This window comes from Nomascus leucogenys, chromosome 23 (genome assembly GCF_006542625.1).
Source record: "Nomascus leucogenys isolate Asia chromosome 23, Asia_NLE_v1, whole genome shotgun sequence".
Taxonomy (NCBI): domain Eukaryota; kingdom Metazoa; phylum Chordata; class Mammalia; order Primates; family Hylobatidae; genus Nomascus; species Nomascus leucogenys.
The window spans coordinates 33,856,626-33,882,125 of record NC_044403.1 but is presented as its reverse complement, the minus strand read 5'-3'; the positions used below and the strand labels follow the sequence as shown (position 1 = coordinate 33,882,125).

At 64.5% G+C, this 25,500-nt stretch overlaps 3 protein-coding genes across 23 annotated transcripts in view; 2 read left to right on the top strand and 1 right to left on the bottom strand.

Annotated features, from left to right (window-relative positions):
• MROH1 (maestro heat like repeat family member 1) overlaps nucleotides 1–12,005 on the top strand; it is a 111,781-nt gene extending 99,776 nt beyond the window's left edge. For 9 of the 16 annotated variants that reach the window (XM_030804760.1, XM_030804766.1, XM_030804767.1 and 6 more), the window contains 11 exons: nucleotides 530–684; nucleotides 4,880–5,045; nucleotides 5,572–5,768; nucleotides 8,809–8,946; nucleotides 9,273–9,387; nucleotides 9,941–10,087; nucleotides 10,216–10,404; nucleotides 10,712–10,867; nucleotides 10,942–11,076; nucleotides 11,149–11,384; nucleotides 11,693–12,005. In XM_030804760.1, coding sequence (XP_030660620.1) covers nucleotides 530–684; nucleotides 4,880–5,045; nucleotides 5,572–5,768; nucleotides 8,809–8,946; nucleotides 9,273–9,387; nucleotides 9,941–10,087; nucleotides 10,216–10,404; nucleotides 10,712–10,867; nucleotides 10,942–11,076; nucleotides 11,149–11,384; nucleotides 11,693–11,747 — 1,689 coding nt within the window. In that variant the 3' untranslated portion in view covers nucleotides 11,748–12,005. Of the gene's footprint in view, nucleotides 1–529; nucleotides 1,633–4,879; nucleotides 5,046–5,571; nucleotides 5,769–8,808; nucleotides 8,947–9,272; nucleotides 9,388–9,940; nucleotides 10,088–10,215; nucleotides 10,405–10,711; nucleotides 10,868–10,941; nucleotides 11,077–11,148; nucleotides 11,385–11,692 lie in introns of those variants that run through there. The other 7 variants (XM_030804764.1, XM_030804763.1, XM_030804765.1 and 4 more) reach the window with 4 other exon arrangements.
• Nucleotides 12,006–12,166: 161 nt separating this feature from the next.
• Nucleotides 12,167–25,500, bottom strand: part of BOP1 (BOP1 ribosomal biogenesis factor) — a 28,738-nt gene continuing 15,404 nt past the window's right edge. Inside the window, exons 4-16 of one of the 6 annotated variants that reach the window (XM_030804774.1) lie at nucleotides 15,452–15,606; nucleotides 15,249–15,366; nucleotides 15,050–15,151; nucleotides 14,760–14,972; nucleotides 14,520–14,681; nucleotides 14,371–14,451; nucleotides 14,232–14,301; nucleotides 14,018–14,150; nucleotides 13,761–13,941; nucleotides 13,393–13,681; nucleotides 12,655–12,739; nucleotides 12,463–12,570; nucleotides 12,167–12,384 (exon numbers count right to left, since the gene is read on the bottom strand). In XM_030804774.1, coding sequence (XP_030660634.1) covers nucleotides 12,231–12,384; nucleotides 12,463–12,570; nucleotides 12,655–12,739; nucleotides 13,393–13,681; nucleotides 13,761–13,941; nucleotides 14,018–14,150; nucleotides 14,232–14,301; nucleotides 14,371–14,451; nucleotides 14,520–14,681; nucleotides 14,760–14,972; nucleotides 15,050–15,151; nucleotides 15,249–15,366; nucleotides 15,452–15,606 — 1,851 coding nt within the window. In that variant the 3' untranslated portion in view covers nucleotides 12,167–12,230. Of the gene's footprint in view, nucleotides 12,385–12,462; nucleotides 12,571–12,647; nucleotides 12,821–13,123; nucleotides 13,162–13,207; nucleotides 13,682–13,760; nucleotides 13,942–14,017; nucleotides 14,151–14,231; nucleotides 14,302–14,370; nucleotides 14,452–14,519; nucleotides 14,682–14,759; nucleotides 15,367–15,451; nucleotides 15,607–25,500 lie in introns of those variants that run through there. The other 5 variants (XM_030804773.1, XM_030804777.1, XM_030804776.1 and 2 more) reach the window with 5 other exon arrangements.
• On the top strand, nucleotides 15,600–19,036 carry SCX (scleraxis bHLH transcription factor). Its single transcript, XM_030804786.1, has 2 exons — nucleotides 15,600–17,738; nucleotides 18,656–19,036. Exons 1-2 carry the CDS (start codon nucleotides 17,172–17,174, stop codon nucleotides 18,692–18,694), a joined length of 606 nt encoding a protein of 201 aa, XP_030660646.1. The 5' UTR covers nucleotides 15,600–17,171; the 3' UTR covers nucleotides 18,695–19,036.

Here is a 25,500-nt window from a genome sequence, read left to right as displayed (position 1 = left end):
CTGGAGCAGCAGGACAGTCGCAAACTCACAGCCCCCCAAGTCCCATCCTTCCATCTCAGGCCCAGCTCCAGCCTCGGTCTGGGAATCTGTCTCCTTCTCCCTCCCCGCCAGCCCAACTCCTGCAGGAGTGCAGTTGGCAGCTGTGTGGGTCCTTTCTCCGGTGGGCCTGCCAGGGGAGCCTGAGAGTTGGACCCAGCAGGCGTGCTGTGAGGGCATGGGGCCGCTGGCTGTGTTGGATGCCTGCCCAGCTCCGCACCAGCCTCTGGGCCATATGTGCCCTCAGCACTTCCTCTACCTCCCAGGGCACTGGCCACTTTGCACAAGGAATCCAGGTCGTGGCTCCAGTTCCTTGGCTTCTGGGCTGTCCGTGGCCCACAGGGGATCCTGGTCCTGCCTCAGGCTGGCACCAGCAATATAGAGCTCTGCATCTCATGGGGCTCCCTCATGGCCCCATGAGTGGGGGTGGCATAGGTGTGCCCACAGCTGTCCCCCACGCATGGCCTGACCGCCGTGTCCCACCCATCTACAGGTGCCCGAGATCGTGAGCGTGCTGCGCTCCAAGCTTCAGGAGGCCCAGGGAGAGCATGTCCTGCCGGCTGCCCAGCACAGTGTGTACCTCCTGGCCACCCAGCACTGCGCGGCCATGGTGTCCAGCCTCCTGGGCAGCCCCTTGCCCTTGGACAGGTACCTAGCTCAGACTCCAGGCTTAGGGGTCCCTCTGGAATGATGCTCCCCAAGCCCTCCACCCGGCTCTGCACCCCAACTTTCTGCACCCTGGCTTTCTGCATGAGTTCCCATGGCTGTAGGCCACGTGGGACAGAAAGTGACATGGAGACAGGCCCCAGTCTCTCAGGTACCCGTGGGGACCACTCCTCTCCAGGCGTTTTGGGACCCTCACTGGCCCCTGTGGGCCTTGCACAGCACCCCCACAGGAAAGCTGCTGTTTCTGCCTTCCTCTAAGGTCCCGAAACTGCCTGGCTTCTCTGTCGGCTCCAGGCTCCAGCAGACACTGGAGGCTGCCCCTCACCCTGTGTCTTGGTTCCAGCTGCCCCAAGCCTGGTCCTCTGCAGGGCATCCACTGCTGCCTGTGAGCAGATCCCCCGGAACTGCCTGATCTGAGCCCCCTCAGGAGCCCAAGGACAACCTTGTCTGTACCATACATCACTGTGTCTTCCCAAACTCACGCCTCCCGGCTCCCAGCAAAGGGCAGGGTGTGTCTACCACCCAGCAGCCACTGGGATCCCCCTTCCTCGCTGAGGCCTCCGGAGCATGGGTCTGCTGGCCCTTCCTTGCTTTGCCATCTTAGTCGTGGACAGAGGCTGGCACCTGTGACTTCCAGGAGACTCCATGCTGGGCAAGGCAGAGTGACCCTTCCCCTGGCAGGCGAGGGCACGAGGCTGCCGTGGGGACGCAGGTTTCCTTGCACCAGCCCTTTACCCTGTCAGCTTTGCTTTTTTTCATATGCTCTGAGGCCCTCCCATTAGGTGCATCCAAGCTGCAATGCCCACTTCCTCCTGGCAGGGGGGACCCGCAGGCACCTTCTGCTCAGAGGTGCACTTGTCTGGTGGCCCTGCTCCTTCCTGGCACTGTTGACCTTTCTGTGTGTTTGTTTTAAATCTCTTGCATGGCAAATAGCTGCATTTTGTTACTGATAGAATGAGTTTAAATCCACTGTCATATCTTTTGCGTCTTTGTTACACGTTTTGTTTTTTAAAAATCTTCTTTCTTGTCCTTTTTTAGATTGACAGTGTCCCTCTTACCTCACTTTCTCCACTCAGTTTGCAGTCCTGCAGTCTGTTCCTTTTCTTTTAGCGTTTGCCCTAAAGGTGGCTGCATGTGTCCTCGCTGAAGTCCAGCATGAGCCCCGAATGCAGGCTGAGGTCTGGGTCTGGCTGGGCTGCTGGGCGCCTGAGTCGTCATGACCGTTGGTCTTGGGCACAGCCAGCGTTGACTTGTATTTCCTCCGCGGTTACCGCCTGGCTCATCAGTCACTCTGTTTTCGTTTTCCGTGGAGGCGTGGCTCACACAAAGGGCAAGCACGGAGTCACTGGGTCCTGCGGGACTTTCCAGGTCAAGGCAGAGGAGGTGTCCGGTCCCCAGCAGACTCCTGTGTGCCCCTCAGTCCCCTAGAGGGTCACGGCCACCTGACCGCCACCACTAGAGGTTTTGGCGATTGTGCTGTGTGGTGGGTCTTCCCGGCCTCTGCTTAGCACGGCGGTGCTGCTGCCCATCCTTCCTCCTTGCCCGGTAGTGCTGGGTGCTGCTGCCCATCCTTCCTCCTTGCCCGGTAGTGCTGGGTGCTGCTGCCCATCCTTCCTCCTTGCCCGGTAGTGCTGGGTGCTGCTGCCCATCCTTCCTCCTTGCCCGGTAGTGCTGGGTGCTGCTGCCCATCCTTCCTCCTTGCCCGGTAGTGCTGGGTGCCGTGTGGGCTGCACCGTGTGTCTGTTTCTAGGTGATGGACATTCAGGTTGTTTTTGGTTTGGGGCTGCTGGGGATGGCGATGCTTTGAATGTTCCTGGGAGTGTCTGTTGGTGGGTAGAGCATGCATTTCTCTTTCGTGTGTATATAGGAGTGGAATCAAGGCCGGGCACTGTGGCTTATACCTGTAATCCCAGCAGTGTGGGAGGCTGAGGCAGGAGGATCACCTGAGGTCAGAAGTTTGCGACCATCCTGGCCAACATGGCAAAACCCCGTCTCTACTAAAAATGTAAAAATTGGCCAGGCATGGCCAGGCGCAGTGGCTCACGCCTGTAATCCCAGCATTTTGGGAGGCCGAGGCGGGCAGATCACGAGATCAGGAGATCGAGACCATACTGGCTAACACGGTGAAACCCCGTCTCTACTAAAAATACAAAAAATTAGCCAGGCGTGGTGGCGGGCGCCTGTAGTCCCAGCTACTCGGGATACTGAGGCAGGAGAATGGCGTGAACCCGGGAGGCGGAGCTTGCAGTGAGCCGAGATCGCGCCACTGCACTCCAGCCTGGGCGACAGAGCGAGACTCCGTCTCAAAAAATACATAAAATTTATTTCATATTTATAAATTAGCTGGGCATGGCAGCACGTGTCTGTAATCCCAGCTACTTGGGAGGCCAAGGCAGGAGAATCGCTTGAACCTGGGAGGTGGAGGTTACAGTGAGCTGAGATCGCGCCACTGCACTCCAGCCTGGCGACAGAGCAAGGCTCTGTCTCAAAAAAAAAAGAAGTGGAGTCACTGTGGCCATCTCCACCCCGCCATCCCGTGAGCTAAGGATGGGTTCTGCATTCATAAATGGTCAGAAAAAGACCAAAAGAGTATTTCATGACACATGAAAATGATAGGAAATCCTGATTCCAGTGTCCATGAGTTAAAGCTTTCGGAAGCAGCCACTCCATCCACTTCCACGCTGTCTGTGGCTGCTCTCGCCCTACAGCGGCAGGCTTGATGAGCTGCCAGAGGCCACCCGGCCCCCAAGGCCTGAGCCACTGTCTGTCCTGGTCAGAAGCTTGCCAGCCCTTCCCTGGGCACAGGTTGGCTTGGCTGTCATATGCAGCCTCATGGGGACCCACAGTGGCTGAGTCTGGGGCCTCCTGGTGCCTCAGCGACGGCCACCGTGTCCTTGCTGGCATGTGCTGTGTGCCTGCCCTCCTGTGCGTTTGTCCACGTTTCCTGCCAGGTCATTTGTTCCCCACACTCACGCCCAGCCCTCTGCTGCTTGCCTTCTGCCTGAAGGACATCTCCTGGAATTCCCTCCACGAGGATCAATGATGCACTGTCCGCCTTTGTTTGCTTGAGAATGTCTTTATTTGGCCATCCCTTGTGACTGTTCTTTGTGTGGCTTAGTATCCTAGTTCAGTGGAGTTTGTTCAGGTGTGTGACAGCACATCACTGTTTCTGGCTTCTGTCGTTGCTCTTGAGAGCCAGGTGAAGTCTCCTAGCACCGCATCTGTCCAGGAAGCCACTTCCTGCTTGTTGCTCGTCTGCAGTTTGCAGGTGGGGGTTGCTTTTCATTTGTTCTGCCAGGCGGCTTCAGCGCTCCCTGTCTGTAGGTCAGTATATTTCATCAGTTCTGAAAAACCCAACCTACTCCTTGTCAGCCATTGTTTCCTCTGCCTCTGGGACATCCAGCAAATGTACGTTAGCCCTCATTCCATCTTCTGCGTCACTTATTCTGTCCTCTGCCTTCCCACGTTATTCTTTCTCTGTAATAATTTATCTGAAATTTTTTATCTTCCTATTCACTGAGTAATTTCTTAATCTTCCTATTTACTGTTTCTCTCTTCTACTGTATCTAGACTGGCACCAAGTATGTCCACTGAGTACATTAGTGTTTCATTTCTAAAAGGGCTGTTTGGTTTTCTTTTAAATTTGCTGTATCTGTTTTTAGAATTTCCAGTTCTCGTTATATTCAAAGTTGGTTGTTTATTTCTGCAAACGCTGGGCGTAGCTGCTTCACGGTGCGTCTGCGGCGCTGTCCGAGTGTTCTTGGCAGCACTGCCAGGTCTCCTTGGGAGCTGCACTCTTTGACCCTGTGCCGTTCTGAGGCCTGGGCCAGATGCTGCTTCCTCCAGGGAAGATTTGTTCTCCCTCCCAGCAGCTCCCCAGGGACATCCCACACCACTGCCCTGGGCCCTGTGTGTATAGGCCCAGATTTTTCTCTGTGTCCTTTATTGCCAGCTCTGTTTACAGACCCCTGGAGTCAGGGGAAGGGGTGAGCTCAGATCTGAGGCCAAGAGGCCATTTCCCAGCTGGCTGCAGCTGAGCCTGGTGGCCATGTCTAAGCGTCGTGGAGCCAGGGTCCACGGCACCCAGGTGGCGGTGGGCAGGGATGCCCGGCCCAGGTGCCGGCAGTGCCCTGACCAGCCATGGCCTCAAGGTGACTCTCCTTTTGCCCTACTCCAGCCACACCTGCATGCTGTGGCGGGCGCTGGCGGTGGAACCTCGCCTGGCTGCCCAGGTCCTGGGGCTGCTGCTGGAGAAGATGAGTAGGGACGTCCCATTCAAGGAGAGTCGGGCCTTCCTGCTGGGCCGCACCCCAGACCGCGTGGCCACGCTGCTGCCTCTCTCGGTGAGTCGGGCTCTCAGGGCCACTTGACACGCTGTCCCTGCCCCACTTGCCTGGGTGCCCGGGGGGAAGCCTTTCAATGAGGTGGCCTGGACACCACCCCACGGGCACCTGGAGGCAGCACCGGGCTGCGAGCTCTGAGCTCAGGCTCGTAAAGGCCTCACAGGTGTGGGCCCCCGGGGGAGACCACTTCATGTTTTATCCTGCGGAAAAAAATAAACCCAGCTTGGCAGTGTTTTAAGCAGTAAAGCAGCTGTGAGAATTCCCTCCTCCTTTCTGAGGAGCTGAGAACAGATGGCCTGAGGTCTGTCCTGTGAAGGCTGATTGCCCCTCTGTCCCTGTCTCCTGCCTCTACCCCTGAGGGCCAAGCTATGCAGTGGTGCGCCTCGCCCTTCCTGCGCTGCAGCTGGGATCTGAGACCTCCAAGCACATGATGCAGGCGAAGGGGGATGCAGGGTCATTGGGTGCAGGGCTCAGATCTCGTGCGGCCTGGAGGGAGGCATGGCCCTGTGGTGACTTCTCCCCCCAGGCTACCTGTGCACTGTTTGAGGTCATGTCCACGCCTGCAGCGGGGCCCGCGGTGCTAGAGCTCTACCCCCAGCTGTTTGTGGCGCTTCTGCTGCGTGTCAGCTGCACCGTGGGTGTCCAGCTGCCCCGGAACCTGCAGGCCCAGGAAAGAAGGGGTGCCAGTCCAGCCCTAGCCACCAGGAACCTGGAACCTTGCAGGTATCTGGGTCCCCACTTCCCACCTCCAGTACTGATTCGGAAGCACAGGCATGTGTGTGCACGCGCATGGTGGGGGCGGGCGGCAGATCTGAACCATGGGGAGTGTGGGAGTGACTTTGCTCCCAGGGAGCTGGCGCCTCACCCAGGTGCAGGGCTGAGCTGTCAGTGGTGACATCCATGGCCACCCTTCTCACACTGGCTGTGAGGGCCTCCCTCCTCGCCTCTGCGGGCGGTCTGCACAGTGGTGCTGAACACAGGCAGCTGCTGGAGGCTTCGAGTGGCAGCTCAGGCAGGATCAGGGTAGTGCCTTCTCCTGGGAGTGGAGTTGTGGGGAGTCTTTGGGGTATAGGCTGGGGCCAACCATGGCAGGACCAGCTTTGTCCCTGAAACTGCCCCAGCAGAGTGGCCTTTGGCACGTGCTCACAGCCCCACACGTAAGAGCTGCCAAGGTGCCTGACATAGAGCATTTCAGGTCCTACACACCTGCCTGGGGCCATAGCACAGACAGAGGAAGCTGACACCCTGGGCAGGTGTGGCTGTGTGGCCTGACCCCAGGACCACGAGCCCACGTGAACGCAGGGCCGCCATGCCCCACCTGCCCAGGAGGGCTCTGGTTCCGTCCCACCCGGGCGCCCAGGTTTGGGTGTACGCCTTGGCTAGGACACACCAGGGGGACAGCCTCACTTCAGCCTCCTCCCCCTGCCCCAGCACCACAGGCTGCTCAGCCACAGGCCAGCTCGTAAAGCCCAGTGGGGCCGGCTGCCAGCGCTGCTCTGCCCCTAGCAAACTGAGTGGAAAATGTGAATGGGATGGGGCAGCCACCAGCCCCCGGGCCTGGCCTGCTGCGAATCAGTGCCTCCGCCCCAAGTTGCAGGACTGCCACCGAGCTGTGGGGCCTCCCCGAGCTGTGGGCCCCACGCCCGCCCCCAGGTACCCCTTCACTGGGACGATTGCAGAGCCTGGCGTACAGGCCGTCCGCCAGTAGGTCAGACCCTTGTGGGTGCCACATTCTTAAATGTCTTGGGCACACAAGCAAGGGAGGCACCCTCTTCCAAATCACTAACACATTCCTGAGCCAAACACACGCTTCCCGTTAGATTTGTCGAGGCTGGTTGTGAATTGCTGCGCCTGCGCCATTTGCAGCGCGGCCCCTGGTCCAGATGGCACCTTGCAAGCCTGGAGGCCTGGAGCAGGGTGTGGAGCTGGAGGCAGGGCTGCACTCAAGCCAGGCCCCGGCGCAGACCATGAGGCCCAGCTAAACTGACCGTGGCCCTGTGGGTCTCCCTCCGCCTGCGGCTGGCCCAGCCTGTACGTGTCAAGGGCATCTCCCGGGAACTGCAGTGACTGGTGTGGCTCTGTCCTCTGCCTGTGTGGTCAGTGCTGGCTGTCCTGTTCCCAGGGCTAGAAGCCCCCTTGGCACCCAGGCTACCTGGGCTCAAAGATCAGGCCCCAACTCTGGAACCATGGGACTCCTGGCTCTCCCAGAGCTGCCTTCTAGCACGTCCTACCTTGGGGAGGGAACCCCTGAGAGAGAGGAGCCTGGGGACACTCATCAAGGGCCGTGTGAGGGGCTGGCCCTGCTGTTGCTCAGCACCAGACCGCCCAGGCACACCCCATGGGGACAGTGGGATACTGGGAGCAGGCCCCCAGCACCTCCTTCCTGGGCTGCCAAGACCCCCATGGCCCTCAGCTCCTACAGCCCCTGTCCAGCTCTCAGCCCGCCTCATTCCTGCCGGCATCACCGGCCCTGTGTACCCAACCGTCCAGAAGCCTCATGGGGCCCATCACCAGATCTCTAACAAGCTTGTCTCATGCTCCTGTGCCCACCACACCCTCCTCCTAGATCCCACCTGCATGAGGGCCTCATACGTCATCTAGGCGAGTAGGGCCTGGCCCCCAGCTTGGCAGGGCCACTTGCTCCCTGCTAGGCCCACTCCACTTCCCAGCATACCAGGGGGCCTGTGGGACACCTGGCAGGAGGTGACCAGGGCAGTGGCACTGTCACCACAACCAGCAGTCACCACATGGCCCGTGCCGCTCAGGGGTTGTCTGCTTTTGGGCCAGGTGCTCCTGAGGACGAAGCCTTGTGGGAACAGAGGTCCAAAGGCAGCGGGGGCCTAAGTGTGAGGTGCTCGAGGGCAGCAGAAAGCCACATGGCAGGGGCTGTGGAGTTGAAATGGAGGGTCCTGCTGGGTGGGGACGCTGGTGCAGGGCATCCTCTGCCCCAGACCGTGCCTGTTGGGTAGCACACTACGCCCCGCCCACTGGCAGCCAGGAGTGGAGCAGCCTCAGCAGGGAAGGGCTCATCTGAGCTGATGGTCGATGCCAGGCTCACGCTAGGCCCTGTAGAAGCTTTAACATCAGACTCTTCCTGCCAGTTTCTGGCCTGAGCCCTAGGCCTGCCTCCCACTGCCAGGGAGACCAGAGGGCAAGGTGCTTGCCTGGTGGGGGTCTGGGGAGTCCGGAGAGGCAGAGTTGGCCAAGGTGGCCCCCATTGCACGCCCAGGGCGCCTGCTCTTCAGCACCCTTGCAGCCCCTCCAGCTCTCGGCACCATCCTCCCGCTCACTTGCCAGCCAGCTTCAGCCAACACTGGGAATGGATCAGGGACCTGCCCGCCTCCCAGAGGGCTGTGGAGTCTCTTGGGGTACAGGTGTGAGAGCCCAAGGTGCCAGCAGGAACAGGCCCAGGGGTGGGGCACCTGTGGTGTGGGTGCCCAGCAGCATCTGAGTGTCCGGAAAGGAAGGCAGTTGCGGCCAGGGGCCTTTGCCTGTGTCCAGCTCTCAGGCTGGCGGCCGGGTGGCCACAGGCTGACCTTGCTACTAGCTCACCTCCAAGCCAACATCTGCATCCTTGCCTTGGGTGGGCAAACGGGGGGCCTCTAGCAGATGGCCCAGAGCCTGCTTCCTGGAGGATGGCTCTGGCAGGGATAGGGCTAGCCACCAGGTGGGCAACACACACTGGGTGCAGACCTGAAGGGTTCATCGGGAAGGGAGGTGGGCGTGTGTGCCCCACCAGCTGAGCACCCTGGCAATCCTGCAGCTCTGCAGTGGACACCCTGCGGTGCGTGCTGCTCCGCAGCGGCAGCGAGGATGTGGTACAGCGTATGGACCTAGAGGGAGGCTGGGAGCTGCTCAGGACCTCGGCGGGGCATGAGGAAGGGGCCACCAGGTTGGCCAGGTGAGTGGGCCCAGCCCACTGCGGCTCCAGCACTGACTGGGCTCCACCAGATCTCGAGCCCGGGACATGACAGGATCAGGCGGGGGCCCACGCGTGTCAGGCCAATGGTAGCCTGAGCTCCTGCCTGTTCGCTCTCTGGGGCAGGGGTAGGGAGGGACCCCCTGCAACGGCCTGGCGAGGCAAGCTGGGAGGCATCTCTGAGACGTAGAACTCCCAGAACCCGGCAGCTGGCGGTGGAGCGGACCAGGGCTGTGCAGGGTGGAAGGTGCCTGGGTAGGGTTCAGCACAGCAACAGCCCCTGCACCCTCAGCGGCCCCCTTTCCCAGGGCCATGGCTGAGCATGCAGGGCCCCGACTCCCCCTGGTGCTGAAGACGCTGGCATGCACACACAGCAGCGCGTATGAGAACCAGAGGGTGACCACCACTGCCTTCCTGGCTGAGGTAGGCCCTTCCAGGGAGGGATGCTGGGCACCAGGGTGGGGCTCCTGCTCAGGACAGGCATGGGATGCCCTTTTCTTACCCTAAAAGGCCCCCTCGACCGCGGTCTGCAAGGGAGGGGATGCGGATGCTAGCTACCTCCTCCCCCATGCCAGAACTCACTCAGTCCCACCCAGGGACACCCCCTCTGTTCCTGGTGAGAGGAGGACCCAGGCTGCCTGCAGCCTGTACTCCCCCCAAGTCCTGCTGGGTACATCTGTAGGTGGACAGGGCTGGTACCTGGGACCCCAGGTGCCCTTGGTGGTGTGGTCTTGGCCTTCGTGGCCAAAGATGCCAAAATCTTGCCCAAGGCCGTGCAGCAGAGCAGAGTGGACATCAGAGCAGGCCCCAGCGGCACAACAGGGAGGGGTCGCCACTGATCTGAGACCCAGGGAGTAGGTCCTCCACCTGTCTGCCACACCAGCGTGGGGGCAGCCTCTGGTGTTCTTGGCCTGGGCTGGTGGGTTGGGCCCTGGGGTCAGCAGGGAGGGGGAAGTCACAGCACCTCTGTCTGCAGCTGCTGAACAGCAACGTGGCCAACGACCTTATGCTCTTGGACTCGCTGCTGGAGAGCCTGGCGGCTCGCCAGAAGGACACATGCGCCAGCGTGCGGAGGCTGGTGCTCCGCGGCCTGGCCAACCTGGCCTCCGGCTGCCCTGACAAGGTGGGGTGGCCACCAGCCCCTCTGGGGCCCAGGCAGCATGGGCGGGGGGCTGTGCATGGAGGCCACCCTGTCTTGTGGGGTAGCAGACGGTGACTCTGGGACCCAGGCTGAGTGTAGGGTATCCTCAGGTGCGAGCCCACGGCCCCCAGCTCCTCACAGCCATGATTGGCGGGCTGGACGACGGGGACAACCCTCACAGCCCGGTGGCCCTGGAGGCCATGCTGGGCCTTGCGAGGCTGGTGCACCTGGTGGAGGCCTGGGACCTGCGCTCAGGGCTGCTGCACGTGGCCATCCGCATCCGGCCTTTCTTCGACAGTGTAGGCTGGCTGGGGCAGGGGGAGGGAAGAGGGCCCCAGCCTTTCCTGCCTCTTACTCTGAGCTTTAGCCCCAGCCCCAGCCCCACCCTCCTCCCTGTCTCCCACTGCGGCCAGGTGACCGTGGAGAGTGCAGACCTGCAGGGCTGCTGCTTTGCTGGGCCTGGCAGCCCCCACCCGTAAGCCCCCACCCATCAGGGTGTTTCCTGGCCTGTGTCAGGCAAGGGCACCCATCAATGGCAGGGGGCTAGGCAGGCAGGCCTGCAGCGGCACAGCCTGTGAGGAGATATATGCTGCATGGCCTTCCCAGGAGAAGATGGAGTTCCGGACGGCATCCATCCGCCTCTTTGGGCACCTTAACAAGGTCTGCCACGGAGACTGTGAGGACATCTTCCTGGACCAGGTGGTGGGCGGGCTGGCGCCCCTGCTGCTGCACCTGCGGGACCCTCAGGCCACCGTAGCCAGCGTGAGTAGCCAGGGGGTGGGTGGGATGGGGTGGGTGGCCTCAACTGGACTCGGCCCCAGTGCCGCATCCCTTAGGCCTGCAGGTTCGCCCTGTGCATGTGTGGCCCCAACTTGGCATGTGAGGAGCTCTCAGCCGCTTTCCAGAAACACCTGCAGGAGGGCCGAGCCCTGCACTTCGGGGAGTTCCTCAACACCACCTGCAAGCACCTGGTGAGGGGTGGGGCCAGGCGGGGCGTGGCGGGCGGGGCGGGGCCAGGCAGCACTGACCAGGCCTCTCCCCAGATGCACCATTTCCCAGACCTGCTGGGCCGCCTCCTGACCACCTGCCTGTTCTACTTCAAGAGCAGCTGGGAGGACATCCGAGCTGCCGCACCACTGTTCACCGGTAAGCACCACCCCCAGCCCCGCCCCCATGCCGCCCGGCAGCCCCGCCTGATGCCCCCACTTCACAGGGTTCCTGGTGCTGCACGCGGAGCCCAGGCAGCAGCCGCAGGTGGACCTGGACCAGCTCATTTCGGGTGAGCACCCCCTCCACGGGGCCCCTCCGCTGGGCCCTGCTGACCCTGTAGGCACCCGCAGGGACTAAGTGATTTTCCTGGATTTCAGGATTTTTTTCCCTGTCACTGGTGACCTCATCGTCTCTAGTAATTCACGGAAACTTCTTAACTGTTCCAAAAGAGCTTAAAAAACACTAAAAAAGGAAAAACTATCTTTCCGTTGGCTCCTGAGCCTCCCAGCAGAGGCTGTCAGGAGAGCGTGGCCCACGCGCAGGCATTGGGCATGCCGAGGTCACAGCCCGCAGGCAACCCCCCTCCTCTACCCCCAGCGCTCCAGATCCTGCTGAAGGACCCGGCCCCCGAGGTGCGGACAAGGGCTGCTGAGGCCCTGGGCCGCCTGGTGAAGCTCGCTTAAGGCTCCGGCCAGCACCCCCAGCGAGGAGTCCGCACCCAGACCCGTGCCTGAGCTCCAAGACGCCTCCCGAGGACCACAGCCTGGGCACACGACTGGAGGGACCTGGCCCCGGAACAGGCACCGCGGGGGACCAAACCCAAGCCCCTCAGTGAGGGAGGTGCCAAGGCCAGACAGGGTGTGGGAGTCCATGTGCCCAATAAACTCATCTGCTCCCAGCGAGTGACTGACAGGGTGCGATGCTGCAGCCTCTTAGGGGATGGGCCAGAGGGTGCCCTGGACTGGGTGTGTTGTCCCCACTGTTTTTGCAAAATTGAGTGAGGGGAAGGCTCGGCGCTGTGGTGGGGGCGGCTTTGTTGGCAAGCCCAATTCAAGAAGGTGGGAGCACCAGGCAGCACAGGGTAAGGCTCTATTGACTTCAGCACAACCGCCCTGGCCCCAGGCAGGCACAACAGCTAGGTGAAGAGGCGGACGGTCCCGTCTGCCCCTGAGGAGAAGACCCACGGCTGGGTGGGGTGGAAGATGACGTCCAGCACTCCCAGGTCTCGAGTCAGCGCGTGGCCCTTCAGCACCTTGACGGGCACCAGCAGGGGGTTCTGCAGAAGGTCACTGTGGGGACAAGGAGGGCTCAGGACACGGCCAGACACCACTGCCCTGGGGAGGGGGCCAGGCAGGGTCAGCACTCACTTGTACACCGTGCCATGGCAGACGATGACGCTGCCGTCGTCCGAGCCTGACGCAAAGAGTGGGTACCGCGGGTGGAAGGCCACAGCCCGCAGAGCCTTCTTGTGGTGTCTAGGGGGAGGGAACGAGGTTGAAGGCAGGCTCGGGTTGGAGGGAGGGGCTCTGCTGGCCTCCTCCATGCCCAGCTCTCCTCACCTCAGCATCCTGTATGGCTTGGTGGAAAGATCCAGGTCAAACCACACCAGCTTGCTATCGTAGCTCCCACAGATGACGTTGTCACCTAGGGCCAAAGGCTGTGATGCAGGTGTTTCCGCTCTCACCTGCAGGGTGCACCGCCCCGCCCGTCACCTGCACCCCTCACCTGCAAGGTGCACTGCCTTCCCCCCCCCCACCCTGCAGGGTGCACCACGCCCCCCCCCACCTGCACCCCTCACCTGCAGGGTGCACCACGCCCCCCCTCACCTGCAGGGTGCACCGCGCCCCCCCCCACCTGCAGGGTGCACGTCCCCCCCCCCCCACCCTGCAGGGTGCACCGTCCCCCCCCCACCCCTCACCTGCAGGGTGCACCGCCCCGCCCGTCACCTGCACCCCTCACCTGCAGGGTGCACTGTCTCCCTCCACCTCTCACCCTGCAGGGTGCACCGTCCCCCCCCCCCACCTGCAAGGTGCACTGCCCCCCCACTCCTCACCTGCACCCCTCACCTGCAGGGTGCACTGTCCCCCCCACCCCTCACCCTGCAGGGTGCACCGTCCCCCCCAACCCTGCAGGGTGCACCGTCCCCCCCCCACCCCTCACCTGCAGGGTGCACCGCCCCGCCCGTCACCTGCACCCCTCACCTGCAGGGTGCACTGTCTCCCTCCACCCCTCACCCTGCAGGGTGCACCGCCCCCCCGCCCCTCACCTGCAGGGTGCACCGCCCCCCCCCCCCTCACCTGCAGGGTGCACTGCCAGGCTGGACACCCACTTGCAGTTGGGCATCAGCTTCTTGGTGAGCTCCTGGCGCAGCAGGTGGTAAAGGCGGATGCTGCGCTGGGACGCCACCAACAAGAAGGGCCGGGCAGGGTGGAAGGCCACTCGCTGCACCTGTCCGTGGCTGCGGCGGAATGGGCTCTGGCTGCGGCGACGGCTCAGCTGGTGAATCAGCACCTGGGTGTGGCCTTGGGTGGCCAGCACCACGGCCAGGTAGTCCCCACGCCCGTGCCAGGTCACCTGCGTCACTGGCTGAAGGAGAGCAAAGCTGGCTGATTGGCTGAGCCAGGCCCCTCCCATTGCAGCCTCACCCCCAATGCACCCCGCGCACCTTGCCGTGGCAGATCCGCAGCCGCAGGCCCACTTGGCGCTCCTCCTCTGAGGCCTCCAGCCAGCAGGCCGGCTGCAAGGGGGGCTCCTCAGGCGGGACGAAGGCGCTCAACAGCTGATCTGTGCTGCCCGTCACCAGCCGGTCCCCCAGAGCTGGGTTCAGCAGCAGCACTGAGTCCTCCCTGTGAGCCAGGCCCAGACACAGCCCCTAAGCACAGTGCCACCCCTGGCTCCCCAGCCCCCAGGGCCTCCACTTACACGGCCGCAGCCACCAGGCAGACAGCGGGGCTGGGGTTCCAGGCCACACTCTTCACCACGCCCCCCACAGGCACAGTCCTCACACAGCGGGCAGTGGCCACCTCCCAGAGCCGCAGGGAGCTGTCGTCGGAGCCTGGATGCAGTAGAGACAGCTCTCAACACCGGGCCATCCCACCTGCCCCCCAGCTCAAGGCTGCCCCCAGCTCGGACCCACCTGAAACCAGCCACTGGCCCCCAGGAGAGACACTAAGGCACCGGACAAGGTCACTGTGGCCCCTGTAGACCTGAGGAGGAGGCAGCAGTGAGGAGCCAGACTCGGAGGGTGCAACCCCAGCCCCCTAGTCTCCACTTACCAGGGCCTGGCACGTGGGGAAGGGCTGCAGGTCCCTCGGCCGAGGCAGCTTGGGGATGAGGTCCTCAGGGTCTACATTCACCTGGGGCAGGAGAGCGCCAGGTCAGCCTTGCCCCCTGTGCCGCCCCCCGGTGTGCCGCCCCCACACACCCTCATCTTGCGCTGCCGTGGGCACAGGTACAAGTCGAGGCAGCGCTCGAAGCGTTCCTGGATGAAGCGTCCGTAGGCAGGCACGGCCCGCAGGCTTGGGAACTTGCGTGGCAAAAAGCTCAGCTTCCTCTCGCCCGGCTCCTGCTGTTCCCACGCCAAGCGCTGTGGAGACCGAGACACGGGTGGGGAGGGTCACGGGAGCATGGGGACAGGGTCCCAGCCCCCAGGATGCAGGCCCACCTCCTCCTCGCTGAGCAGGTATTCAGGGGGTGGGTTGTACGACTCGGCGTGGCCTGGCAGGGCCAGCTTGGGAGCGGGCACGTGCATCTTGTGGCGCCCCAGCACGGCGTTGGGGTCCTCCTGGGCCCACAGGTCATAGAAGCTGGGGGTGGGGTCTCGGGGCCGGCGAGGCTGGATCCAGCCCATCTTGATGGCGTGCACCATGCGAGAGACCTGCACAGACAGCCGGGTCAGGACGGGCAGCGCAGGGCGGGCAGCCCAGGCCAAGCCCCAGGGGCCGTGTGCCCCACCTTCTCCTTCTCCACCAGGGAGGGGATGAAGCTGCGCTTGTCGGCCGGGCGGTTGGTCACCGGGTGGATCATGATGTCCCCACTGAAGAAGTCGACAGCCGGCTGAGGGAAAAGATGTGGGCATGTGGGCCAGGGTGGCTGAGGCCCTGCTGGTGCCTCCAGGACCCCCATCTCCCCAGGGCCAGCCACTGCCACCTACCTCATAGGGGTTGAAGCCCATGTCCCCAAACTGGCCACTCTGCAGCCGCCGCACCAGGGCCACCTGCTCATCCGTCAGTCTCAGGTCCCGCCCTGTCATCGGGTCCTGCACAGTGCGCCTGGAGACCGCCAGTCAGACCCCGCCAGCCCTGCCCCACCCCTCGGGCCCACCCCGGCTGCTGGCCCCACCCCACCAGCCCTCACCAGTAGTCAGGGTCATCCATCTTGTCCAGGAACTGGTCCAGCTCATCCCGGGTCCGCAGGGGCTTGTAGATGCGCCTGCCATCCAGGTCGTAGCCCACGTGGGGGAAGTCATCGTACCACTCCAAGGGCACGTTGCCCACCGTGTTCCGGATGTCCTGCAGCCGGGGGCCACCATGTCAGCATCTGACCCTACAAGGCCCACCCCCGCTTCAGGCCGCCCAGGGGAGCAGGTGAGGAGGTTGCAGGGTGAGTGCAGGCCCAGCCTCAAGTGCCCTGAGGTCACTGGCCCTGACCTACGCCCGTTCCCCAGCCCTGGGGTCTGACGTGGCATGGCGGCCACGCTGCCCCCACCCCCGCCCTCGGAGGCGCCGGAGCTGCACCTTCACATTTTCCACTGAAGTGGTGCCAACCCCAGAGCTCCCCCCTCAATGGATTCCTTGGCCAGGGCTCTGGGCAGCCACAGACAGGGATGACCTCATCACCCGCGGGCTCCCTCCCCTGGCAGGGGCCTTAGGCAGAAGTGGGCAGCTGTAAGACGGGGACTCGGGGAAGACCCCAACTGACCCATTCCACAGAGAGGCAGAAGCCAAGACCTCTCTGTGGGGGACCCCCCCACCATCTGCCCTCGGCCCCTCCCCAGACAGAACAGCCACGTTCCTGGACGTACATTCCTGGTTGCAGCCCCTGCCAGCCGCCACCCTCGCTCCTTCCAGCCTGGGGACCGCTGCCCAGGCGGCTGTTTCCTGCAACAGTAGCCACGGGGAGGGGCCCAGGCAAGACAGAGCACAGCTGGGAGCCTGCCGGGCCCCTGCCGCAGGAGGGACCCCTTGGGCCCTGCCCCCTGCTGAGGGTCCTTCCCTCTCCTCCTCATGGAGATAGGGGGCCACCCCCAAATTGGATAATGAGGGTATGTGTGTGTTTCCTGAGGGGCCTGGTGGCCCTAGAGAGGAACGGGGGAAGGAGGAGGGGGCAAGGAGACCGACGGGGTGAGAGGTCCACACATCACAGGAACAGGGGACCTGGCCAGCTAGCAGGAGGCACACAGTCTGTGCCAAGCCTGGAGAGGCAGGTGCAGGACAGACAGGCGGAGAGACTGAGCTCTAGGCCCCTGAATACTCGCCTGTGCCCGCCCCCTGCACACGGCCTGGCACAGGCAGGCGCTGGCGCACATGGGAGGCAGAGACAGACAGGGTGCGGTCAGGCAGCAGGGCCAGGGCGGCTGGGTTAACTCAGTTGTGCCACGGGAGAAAACGGGGTGGTGGGTCCTGCTGACCTTCCTCCCCTCTCCCGGGGAGGGGGGCACTGCAGTTTTGGGGCCCTGAGTAACTACAGCCCAGAAGCGACCTCCCACTTCCTCTGCATCCCCAGAGACGGAACGATGCCCTAAAGACCCCCCCCCCCCACGCCCGCCGCCAAAGCGTGGCCACAGAAGGCCGAGGGACGCGGCGGGCGCTGCTAGAGGAGCCTCCAGGCTGAGAGGGGCGGGGCGTGCGCGGGGGAGGGGCCGGGACGCCGCTATAAAGGCGCAGCTCGGGGCCCCGCTCCAGCCCGGGACGCACATGTGCGTGCGGCGCCCGGCAGCTGCCACCGCGGGGCGCAGCCGAGACGGCGCAACCGAGACCCCGCGCCTCGCCCCGGCCGGCCCGCGAGGCCCGCGGCGGCCGCAGGAGGCGGCATGAGCAGCGCGCGACAGAGCTGACGCCGCGCCCCCGCCGGCCCCATGTCCTTCGCCACGCTGCGCCCGGCGCCGCCGGGCCGCTACCTGTACCCCGAGGTGAGCCCGCTGTCGGAGGACGAGGACCGCGGCAGCGACAGCTCGGGCTCCGACGAGAAACCCTGTCGCGTGCACGCGGCGCGCTGCGGTCTCCAGGGCGCCCGGCGGAGGGCGGGGGGCCGGCGGGCCGGGGGCGGGGGGTCAGGGGGCCGGCCAGGCCGTGAGCCCCGGCAGCGGCACACGGCGAACGCGCGCGAGCGAGACCGCACCAACAGCGTGAACACGGCCTTCACGGCGCTGCGCACGCTGATCCCCACCGAGCCCGCCGACCGCAAGCTCTCCAAGATTGAGACGCTGCGCCTGGCCTCCAGCTACATCTCGCACCTGGGCAACGTGCTGCTGGCGGGCGAGGCCTGCGGCGACGGACAGCCCTGCCACTCCGGGCCCGCCTTCTTCCACGCGGCGCGCGCCGGCAGCCCCCCGCCGCCGCCCCCGCCGCCTCCCACCCGCGACGGCGAGAACACCCAGCCCAAACAGATCTGCACCTTCTGCCTCAGCAACCAGAGAAAGTTGGTGAGCACGGGCCGTGGGGCGCCGAGGGGGCCTCCAACGCGCCCCTCAGCCCACACCTGCCAAGCAGAGGAGGCGAGGCCGCACGGGCAGGGCTCCCCAACAGGGCACAGGCAGGCACACCTGTAACACAGGCCTGCTGGGGGCTGGGGCCTTCTCCTGGGGCTCCTCTCCAGGGTGTCCCTAGGACACTCGGCTCCCAGTGGAGTGTGGAGTCCCCTGCAGGGAGCTGCATGAGGGGTAAGAGCTAGGGATGGCCAAAGGGGCCCACCCAGGGCGGGGAGGCTGGGGAGCTGGACCAGGCCGCTGCGAGCTTCCCTTTTCAGTAAGTTGAAAGGTAGAGTGAAAACAGCTGAGTTCAGAAATAGGCTGCAAGGCAAGAGAGGAAGGACCCCGGTGTCTTAGCCCCTGCGGCCCACCACTGGCCTAAGCCATCTTGGGCACCTGCTGTCCGTCCCCCACCTAGGCTACACACCAAGACACCAGGTCCTGTAGGGCTGCCCGAGACGTGGGCCATGGGACGCGAAGGCAGAGGCTGGCAGGAGATGTGGGGGCTGGGGGTGAGGGCCCCTGCAGGAGAGCTGGCCAGCTGTGATTTACAACTCCTGCTGTGCTTGGTGGCACCGGAAAAGCAGGGTGAGCAGGGAGAAAATACGGCACGGCTTTTCCCAATCCCCATTTCCTCTCCAGACAGCACGCGCCAGCTCCTGGGGCCTGAACATCTGGGAAATTTAATTTTACAATTTCGGCTGTGCAGCAGTATGCTCCCCTCCCCAAAACGCTTGAGGGAAGCTGGGGAGAGCCGGGAAGGAGGTGCCTCGGCGCTGGCCACCTGAGATGGCACCCAGCAGGGAGGCCAGAGAGGCGCAGACTGGCACTGGGCTCTGCCGGGGCCTGACACTCCTCCCTCCCCTCTGCAGAGCAAGGACCGCGACAGAAAGACAGCGATTCGCAGTTAGGAGGTGGCCGGCAGCAGCCAGGAGGCAGACGCTGCTGGGGGAGGTGGATGCCTGGGGTGACCGCAGACAGCCCCCACCTTGGACCTGAGCTGGGGCAAGGCCCACCGCAAGCATGCCCCCAGGCCAGCCCTGGCTGCGAGCAGGGCCAAGGGACAGACGGACGTACAGACAGGCGCCGGCAGCGGGACTCTGCGCTGGCCCCAGCACCTGCCCAGGCCCACTGGAACTTTCTGCGCTGGCTTTTCTTCCGGCCACTGTGTGATGGCGTCTTGTGTTTTTGATATGATAATATAAAGTCTGAAAATTTTGTATAATTAAAAACAAAACAGTATCTTCCAAATATGGAGGCCAACTGTCCTCATAAAAGGTTCAGAATTCACCCCCAGCCCCCAGCCTGAGCCTCCATTCCCACCCTTGGTGGTCCCATCCTCCTTGGGCCAAGTACCCCGGCTCCCTGGGAAGCCCCCACTTTCCAGGCTCAGGGCCACCCGTCCCTGGGCTGAGGCGGTGAGGACGGGCTTAGCTCACCCACAGAGCCTCATATCGGGAAGCTGTGGGGTGGGGACAAGGGAGCCATGCAGGAAGAGAGGGTGGGGGAGAAGCTGCGTGGCAGAAGATGGGGAGAGTGAGGCACAAGGCAGGGATGCCATAAGGCAGGGACAGGGAGGCAGCGGCAGGGACAGGGGCAGCAGCAGGGCAGGGGGACCCCACTCTCGGGCCTGTCGGGCACCCAGGGGCCCTGAGGGTGAGGAGGGCGCTGCATGTGGCCACAAGGAGTGGAGCAAGCTGTGCTGCCCGGCAGAGGGGGTGGGCTCCCAGCCCCAGCGAAGGCAGTGGGTGTCCTGCCTCCACGAGCCTTGACTGGAGAGAGGGGCATCTCCTCATGCACCAGTGCCACTTGGCCCCTGGAAGCACTGCCCACATGGGAAGGAGGACCCCGGCCACCCTCCTCCCACCACCATGTCCCACGCAGCCCCCTGAAGACCCGCCCACCACAGGAGGTGGGTTTGGCCCCCACAGCGCTCTGTGCACAGCTGGCCGGCCATTAAAATCCTGCAGGTGACAATTACCGTTTAGTGGTGTGAGCTCAGTGGGCACAGAGAGAAGAAAGGCGGGCGATGCTGTGTGGACCACCTCCCCCCAACCCTGCCAGGCCACAGCCTAACTTCCGGCTGGATGGACAATGGCTGACGGTGCCAGGTGCGGGCGTCAGGGCGGCAGCCGGCCCCAGTTCCCCGCTAGCACAGGCACGGACGCACCCTCGGGGGGGAGACCAGGTGCTGTGGCCCACGTGGGCATCGGTGCAGGGCTGGCCCAGGACTGCCCCTCCTCTGCAAAGACAGGCTCCAGGGAGCGGCGGAGCAGGAAGCAGTGGTGTAATTTTGGAGGAAATTCTCAAAGCCAGAGCCATTAAGGGCTAGAGGGGGGCTGCGTCCAATCTGATAGAAATATAACAGGATAAAAAGTCACAACGGCAGGTTTCGTTCAGAGAGAAACCCAACCCCAAATTTCCTCTCCCTAATCCTGCAGGAGCCCACAGCTGGCCAGAGGGAGGGGAGGAGAGGACAAGCTCAGTCACTGCAGAAGCCTCCGCCCGCCGGGAAGCCAGGGCCCAGGGGACGTGGGGATGCAGCTAGGGGCTGAGGCAGCCCCTTCCCTTTTCGGGAGCTTTCCTCACACCCCCGCCCCGCCACCCTCCCAGGCACCAAGGCGCTGGTGAGTGAGGAGCAGGGTGGACCCAGGAGCATGGCCAGGCCGGGCACTCTGCATAGCACCCTAAGGCCCATGGCGCCCACGCCAGCCCTCCCTCCACTGGGCACTGGGTGTAGTTCTGTAGGGAGGGTCCATAGCCCACCTACCCCTCCCCTCCAGGCCTCCCATTTCCAGACCTGGGCCTGGTGGGGGTTGCAAATCTCCACATGAAACCCCCACCTCAGTGGCCGGTCAGCGTTGGGGACAAATCGGATGGAAGATCCTGAAAGTCCCCAGGGCAGGGACACCAGGGGCTGCTGGCCTGAGCGGGCAGGTGCGGGGCGTCGGTGGCCGGCACCAAGGACAGGGCAGAGCCAGCTCGGAGCGGGAATGCAGGAGGCCAGACAAGAGCAGGTGGGAAGGTGCGGACCGGGCTGGGGAGGTCTGGGCAGGGTCAAGAGGGAGTACAGGGGAAAGGGGCGTCAGAGCCCCCGTGGACTGGGGTCAGAGTGTGGGGTATCTAACGAGGCTAGAAGGGAACAGGGAACAACAACCTGGAGGCCTCAGAGCTGAAAGGATCCCCAGGGCCCTGCTGGTTGGGGTGCAGCACTCACAGCCATCACAGCCAAGCCCTCCGCCTCAGGCCTGGGCAGCCAGCCCAGCCGCTCCCTGAGCTGCACCGGTAGCAGCGGCCGAGGGCCCGGCCTGCCAGCCAGCAAGAGGGGAGGGGCGGGGGAGGAACACTCCGTCACCCTCCACTGCTTCAGAAATTCAAACCAGACCGGGGGTGGCGTGGGCTGACCCCCAGGCCTGCGGCGGCCCACCCGAATCCACTCGCAGCTCACAGCCGCCAGGCAGACGAGTGGCAGGTGCTCCCTGCCCACCACAGCCCCTGGCTCCCTTCCCAGAGTGCTGGCCTCACCTCCACAGAGACCCAGGGCTCCCTCCGCCTGTGCCCCACAGAGGCAGCTGGGACGGAAGGGGCCCCAGCCTGCACCCTGGGCCAGCAGCCGCCCCTGTGAGCCGAGCTGGGCTGGAAACACTCTGCTGGGCCTCAGCTGTCAGCTCCTGTCCCCGGCCTGGGGAACGAGCTGCTGGCGGGACACATGATTCATCACGGCCGCCTGCGCCCACCACCCGCCCCGCCCTGCGCAGCACCTGCGGGCTGCCAGGAAACACATGTGACCCCTCCGGGTCAGGCCCCGCACCGAGAGCCCGGGCGGGCCGGGGGCACACACAGACCCAGCGTCAGGGCTCTCCTGGGGGCCGCCCAGCCCCAAGGACAGGCCCCCAGCCCAGACTGCACCGGACACAGGCCGCAACCGGCTGATGTGTCGGCTGGGATTTTTCCGCTCTCGATGAGCCCCCTTCCCTCCCCCTCCCCAAAGTGGCTGCAGCTGTCAGGACCACAGATTGGAACTGCAGGTATGGGGCTGGCCCGCTGCCCGCCTCCTCCCGTGTCTGTCTGCGAGAGAGGAAGCCGGCCCACCTCTGGAATCCTTCACTCTCTCCTCGTTCCGCCTCTCCCACCTGTCCCCCGGGAGCGTGGGGTCAGCCGCCCTCGCTCCGTCTCTCTCTTCCCCAGCCCCTCTCCGATTACAATGCTGGTAGTGTTCAGCGTTCGCGCTGCTCCCCTGCACAAAACGCCCGCCTGTCTCAGAGCGCCACACGGCCTTCCTGTGCGACGTGAGGCCGCCGCCTCCTCCTCTTCCTCAGGGTTTTATCTGTCAAAGTGCTCAGGGCAAGGCCAGGGCGGGAGGCTCACCTGCTGCATCTCACCCTACTGAAGGTTCCAGCAGGGGTGCTGGGCCCTGGCACCGGGGCCAGAGGGGAGAAAGCCAGGTCCTGCTTAGTCTCCTCCTCCTCAAAGTCCAAACCAGCTGAGCGACCCCAGCCCAAGGTGGGGCCCCAGGCAGGAGGAGCCACCAGCCCAGACACCCTCAGCTCCGGCCCGGCTCCCGCCAACCACGCATCTGCCCTTCTAGAGGTTGGGCACACAGCTCGGCCTTCTCCCGGCACCTCCACCACTGGAGAGAAGCCACTACTGACCCAGGGGTCCCTGCACCTCCACAGCTGGGAGGGCAGCAAGTCACCCCCTGGGGGTCTGCAGGCTGGAGAGAAGCCACTGCCGACCCAGGGGTTCCTCCAGACCTGGCCTGCCTCAGTCTCTGCTGGGGCTGGCCCAGGGACACTGGCTGTTCCCAGGCAGAGCACCCCAATGCCTGGCATCTCCTAAGCAGGGGCTCCCAGAAACTCCTGCAGGATGCTGGGAGTGGGGCATGACACCCCAAACACCCCCCCACCGACATCCACCAGTGCTCATCCCTCCTCGGCCTGCTCTGAGCCCCACAACTCAGAGCTACAGCTTCCAGGTGGGGTGGGGACAGGGCTCTAGAGGTCCACGCCTGCCCAGCCCCCAACTCCAGACACCTCCAAAATCTAATTCTGGAGACCTTTCCCCCAGTCCTGATCCGCGCACACACACGCACCTGGGACTCCCGTCCCCTGCAGAACAGCCCCAGCCTTGGGACACACACCCAGACCCAGCTCTCCCCAGCCGGCCTCCCCAGAGGGCCCAGAGCCTGCAGCCGTCACCACCTGCCCGACAGACCTTGCCCTCCCCTGCCTTCCCCGGCTCCACTCCACAGGCTGCTCTGCCAGCCCCAGGGCAAAGCCCCCGCTCAAGAGCCCTGTAGAGCACCCCCCCTGCCCACCCGGGTTCCAGCTGCCAAGGACACTGGCCCCGAGTGGGCACAGCAAGCCAGGGCCCCCACCACCCTTGCAGCCCACAAGCAGGAGGACGCGGCTCTGAAGAGGCCACTCCCACCTGCCAGCCACTGCCCCGCCCTGCTTCATCCGAGAGCCCAGGGTGCCCCCATGCGGGCCCTGGCTTCCCTGCCCCTCCTCACTGACCCCAGGGTCTCTCCTCTCCCAAACCGGACAACTGAGTGCAGCAGGCCAGGCCTAGGAGGGCCTTCAAGCTGGCCAAGGGGCACGCAGTCGTCAGGCTACACACACCCACCCACAGCCTGGGTAGCAGGGCGCGCCCGTTTCCCTCCTCAGTGGAAAGGGACCAGACCCGAGGGCCAGCCCCAGCCCAGTCAGCAGCCCCCTCGGAGGCAGGCATGCAGGCGGCCGCGGGGGTGGATGGCCGCCAGGGAGATTGGGGCGGTCTGTAGGCCCGGGCGCCCTCCACAAGCAGCGTGGGGAGGGCCGTTCGCTCGCCGGGAAACCTGAGCCGAGGCCGCGCTGCCAGCAGCGACGCAAGCCTGAGTGCGCGGGGCCAGGACGCGGGGGCGGGGGCGGCCCGGAGGAGCGGAGGCCGCCAGCACTGGAGGCAGCTGCCGGTTCAGTAGCTGGGAGAAGCCATTAACGGCGCTTGGCGCGAGAGCAGAGGGGACCACGGGCTCTGGACGCAGACAGGCCCGGCTGCATCCCTGCGGGAACCTGACTCACAGCCCAGGCAGGGTCGGGGGCACCGGGGAGCCGCCAAGGCTGCACCCCAGCCCCAGACTCCAGACCCCAGTGGAGGCCTTGTGGGGGATGGCCCCAGGCCAGCACCACGGGGCACGGGAAAGGGACAGCAGAGGGCGGCTCCTCTGGCCAGAGCTGACGGCCACCCAGATCCCTCAGCCTGCTCCGCTTTCCTGACACACGCGGCCACAGGCAGGGGAGGGTGGGCGGCTGCACCCTCTGCCTTAGCAGCCACCCGGCCTCAGTTTCTCCCAACCGCTCGAATCAAAGCGGAGGGGCAGCTTCCGCAAAGGCCGAGCAGCCCCCTTGCCCCGCCCCTCCACCCCGGCCCACCTCCCCGGGGGTCCCAGCGGCTGGATGAGATCACGTCTGTGAAGCTCCAGGCGCGGTGGGAGAGGGGTGAGGTGGCCATGCGGGGGCGGGGCAGCCGCAGCTCAGCCGGCTCCTGGGGGCCCCCCACTGCCGGGCAGCAGGACCCCAGCCAGGCCCAGCGCCTCCTCCAGGGGCTCCGCCCGCCTCCCTCCGCCTGCTCGCTGCTGCCTGCGCACCTGGGGGAGGGGAATAAGAGACCAAGAGCTGGAATACAGCTCTCCCGTGAGGGGCTCCTCAGGTCTTCAAAAGTCAGCATCCAGCAGGGGGTCCCTGAAGCGGTGAGAGGCCCTGAAGCCCCAGTGTCATCCAGGTCCAGGCCCTGGATCCAGACCCAGGAAGGGCAGGGAAGTGGCCTGAGGAGAAGGGGAGGCAGGTGGGCAGGGGGTGGCAGGGAGGCACCTCCCACCAGCAGGAGCTTGGCCCGACCTTCTCAGCATCACAGCCACTGCCACCCGAGCGCTCCAGCTGAGATCACCGCTCGCAGAAGCACACGCCCCAGCGGCACCCTCCCTGCCCTGCTACCAGGGGCCTCTCCACAGCCCTGAAGGGCCCTGGCAGTGAGGTCAGCCCTCTCCCAGCCAGCTCTGCCCAGTGCCGAGGAGGACCATGGTCCTGGTGCCACGGCCACCTCCAAGGACACGGGGCTGCCTGACGGGCCCTGCTGTCCTCACCCCACTGTCTCATCGGAGAGCTGCAGGCTGTCTCCCACCTCCCAAGCCTCTTCCCTGCCCACCTGTGGCCCCAAATCACTCCCCTAGGGCCACCCCACTTTGCTCCAAGGGAACAGAGGCCTAGGCAGATGCAGACTTCTCTGGACGGGAGGCATCTGTCCGGGCCTGGCCTGGCTCCTGAAAGCTGAGCTCTGCCGCCCCCTCGAGCCGCTGGCCGGCTGTGCTGGCAGGAGCACCGGGCGGCACCCCGGCTCCCTTGCTGTCACTCAGACCAACATATGGGATAGTCATCACTGGAGGAAGCAGCCCCCACATCCCTGGCCAGCTTCCTCCCGGCACAGCAGGGGGCTGCCCACCCGGCAGGCGGCGGTGGCACTGGACAGGCCTGGCAAAGCACCCCCAGGGGCAGCAGGGTCCCATAGGCCCTGCCGAGGCCCCTCCCCCGGCCTCCGCGCTCCGTTTACAATCATCATCGATTTCTCAAAATACCAAATATAAAAAAGTAGCCGACAGGATGTGGCTGCCGACAGCCAGAGCCCCTGGGAGGGGGAGGGGAGACAGGCAGAGAGTGCGCGGCGTGGCCCCCCCTCTCTGAGT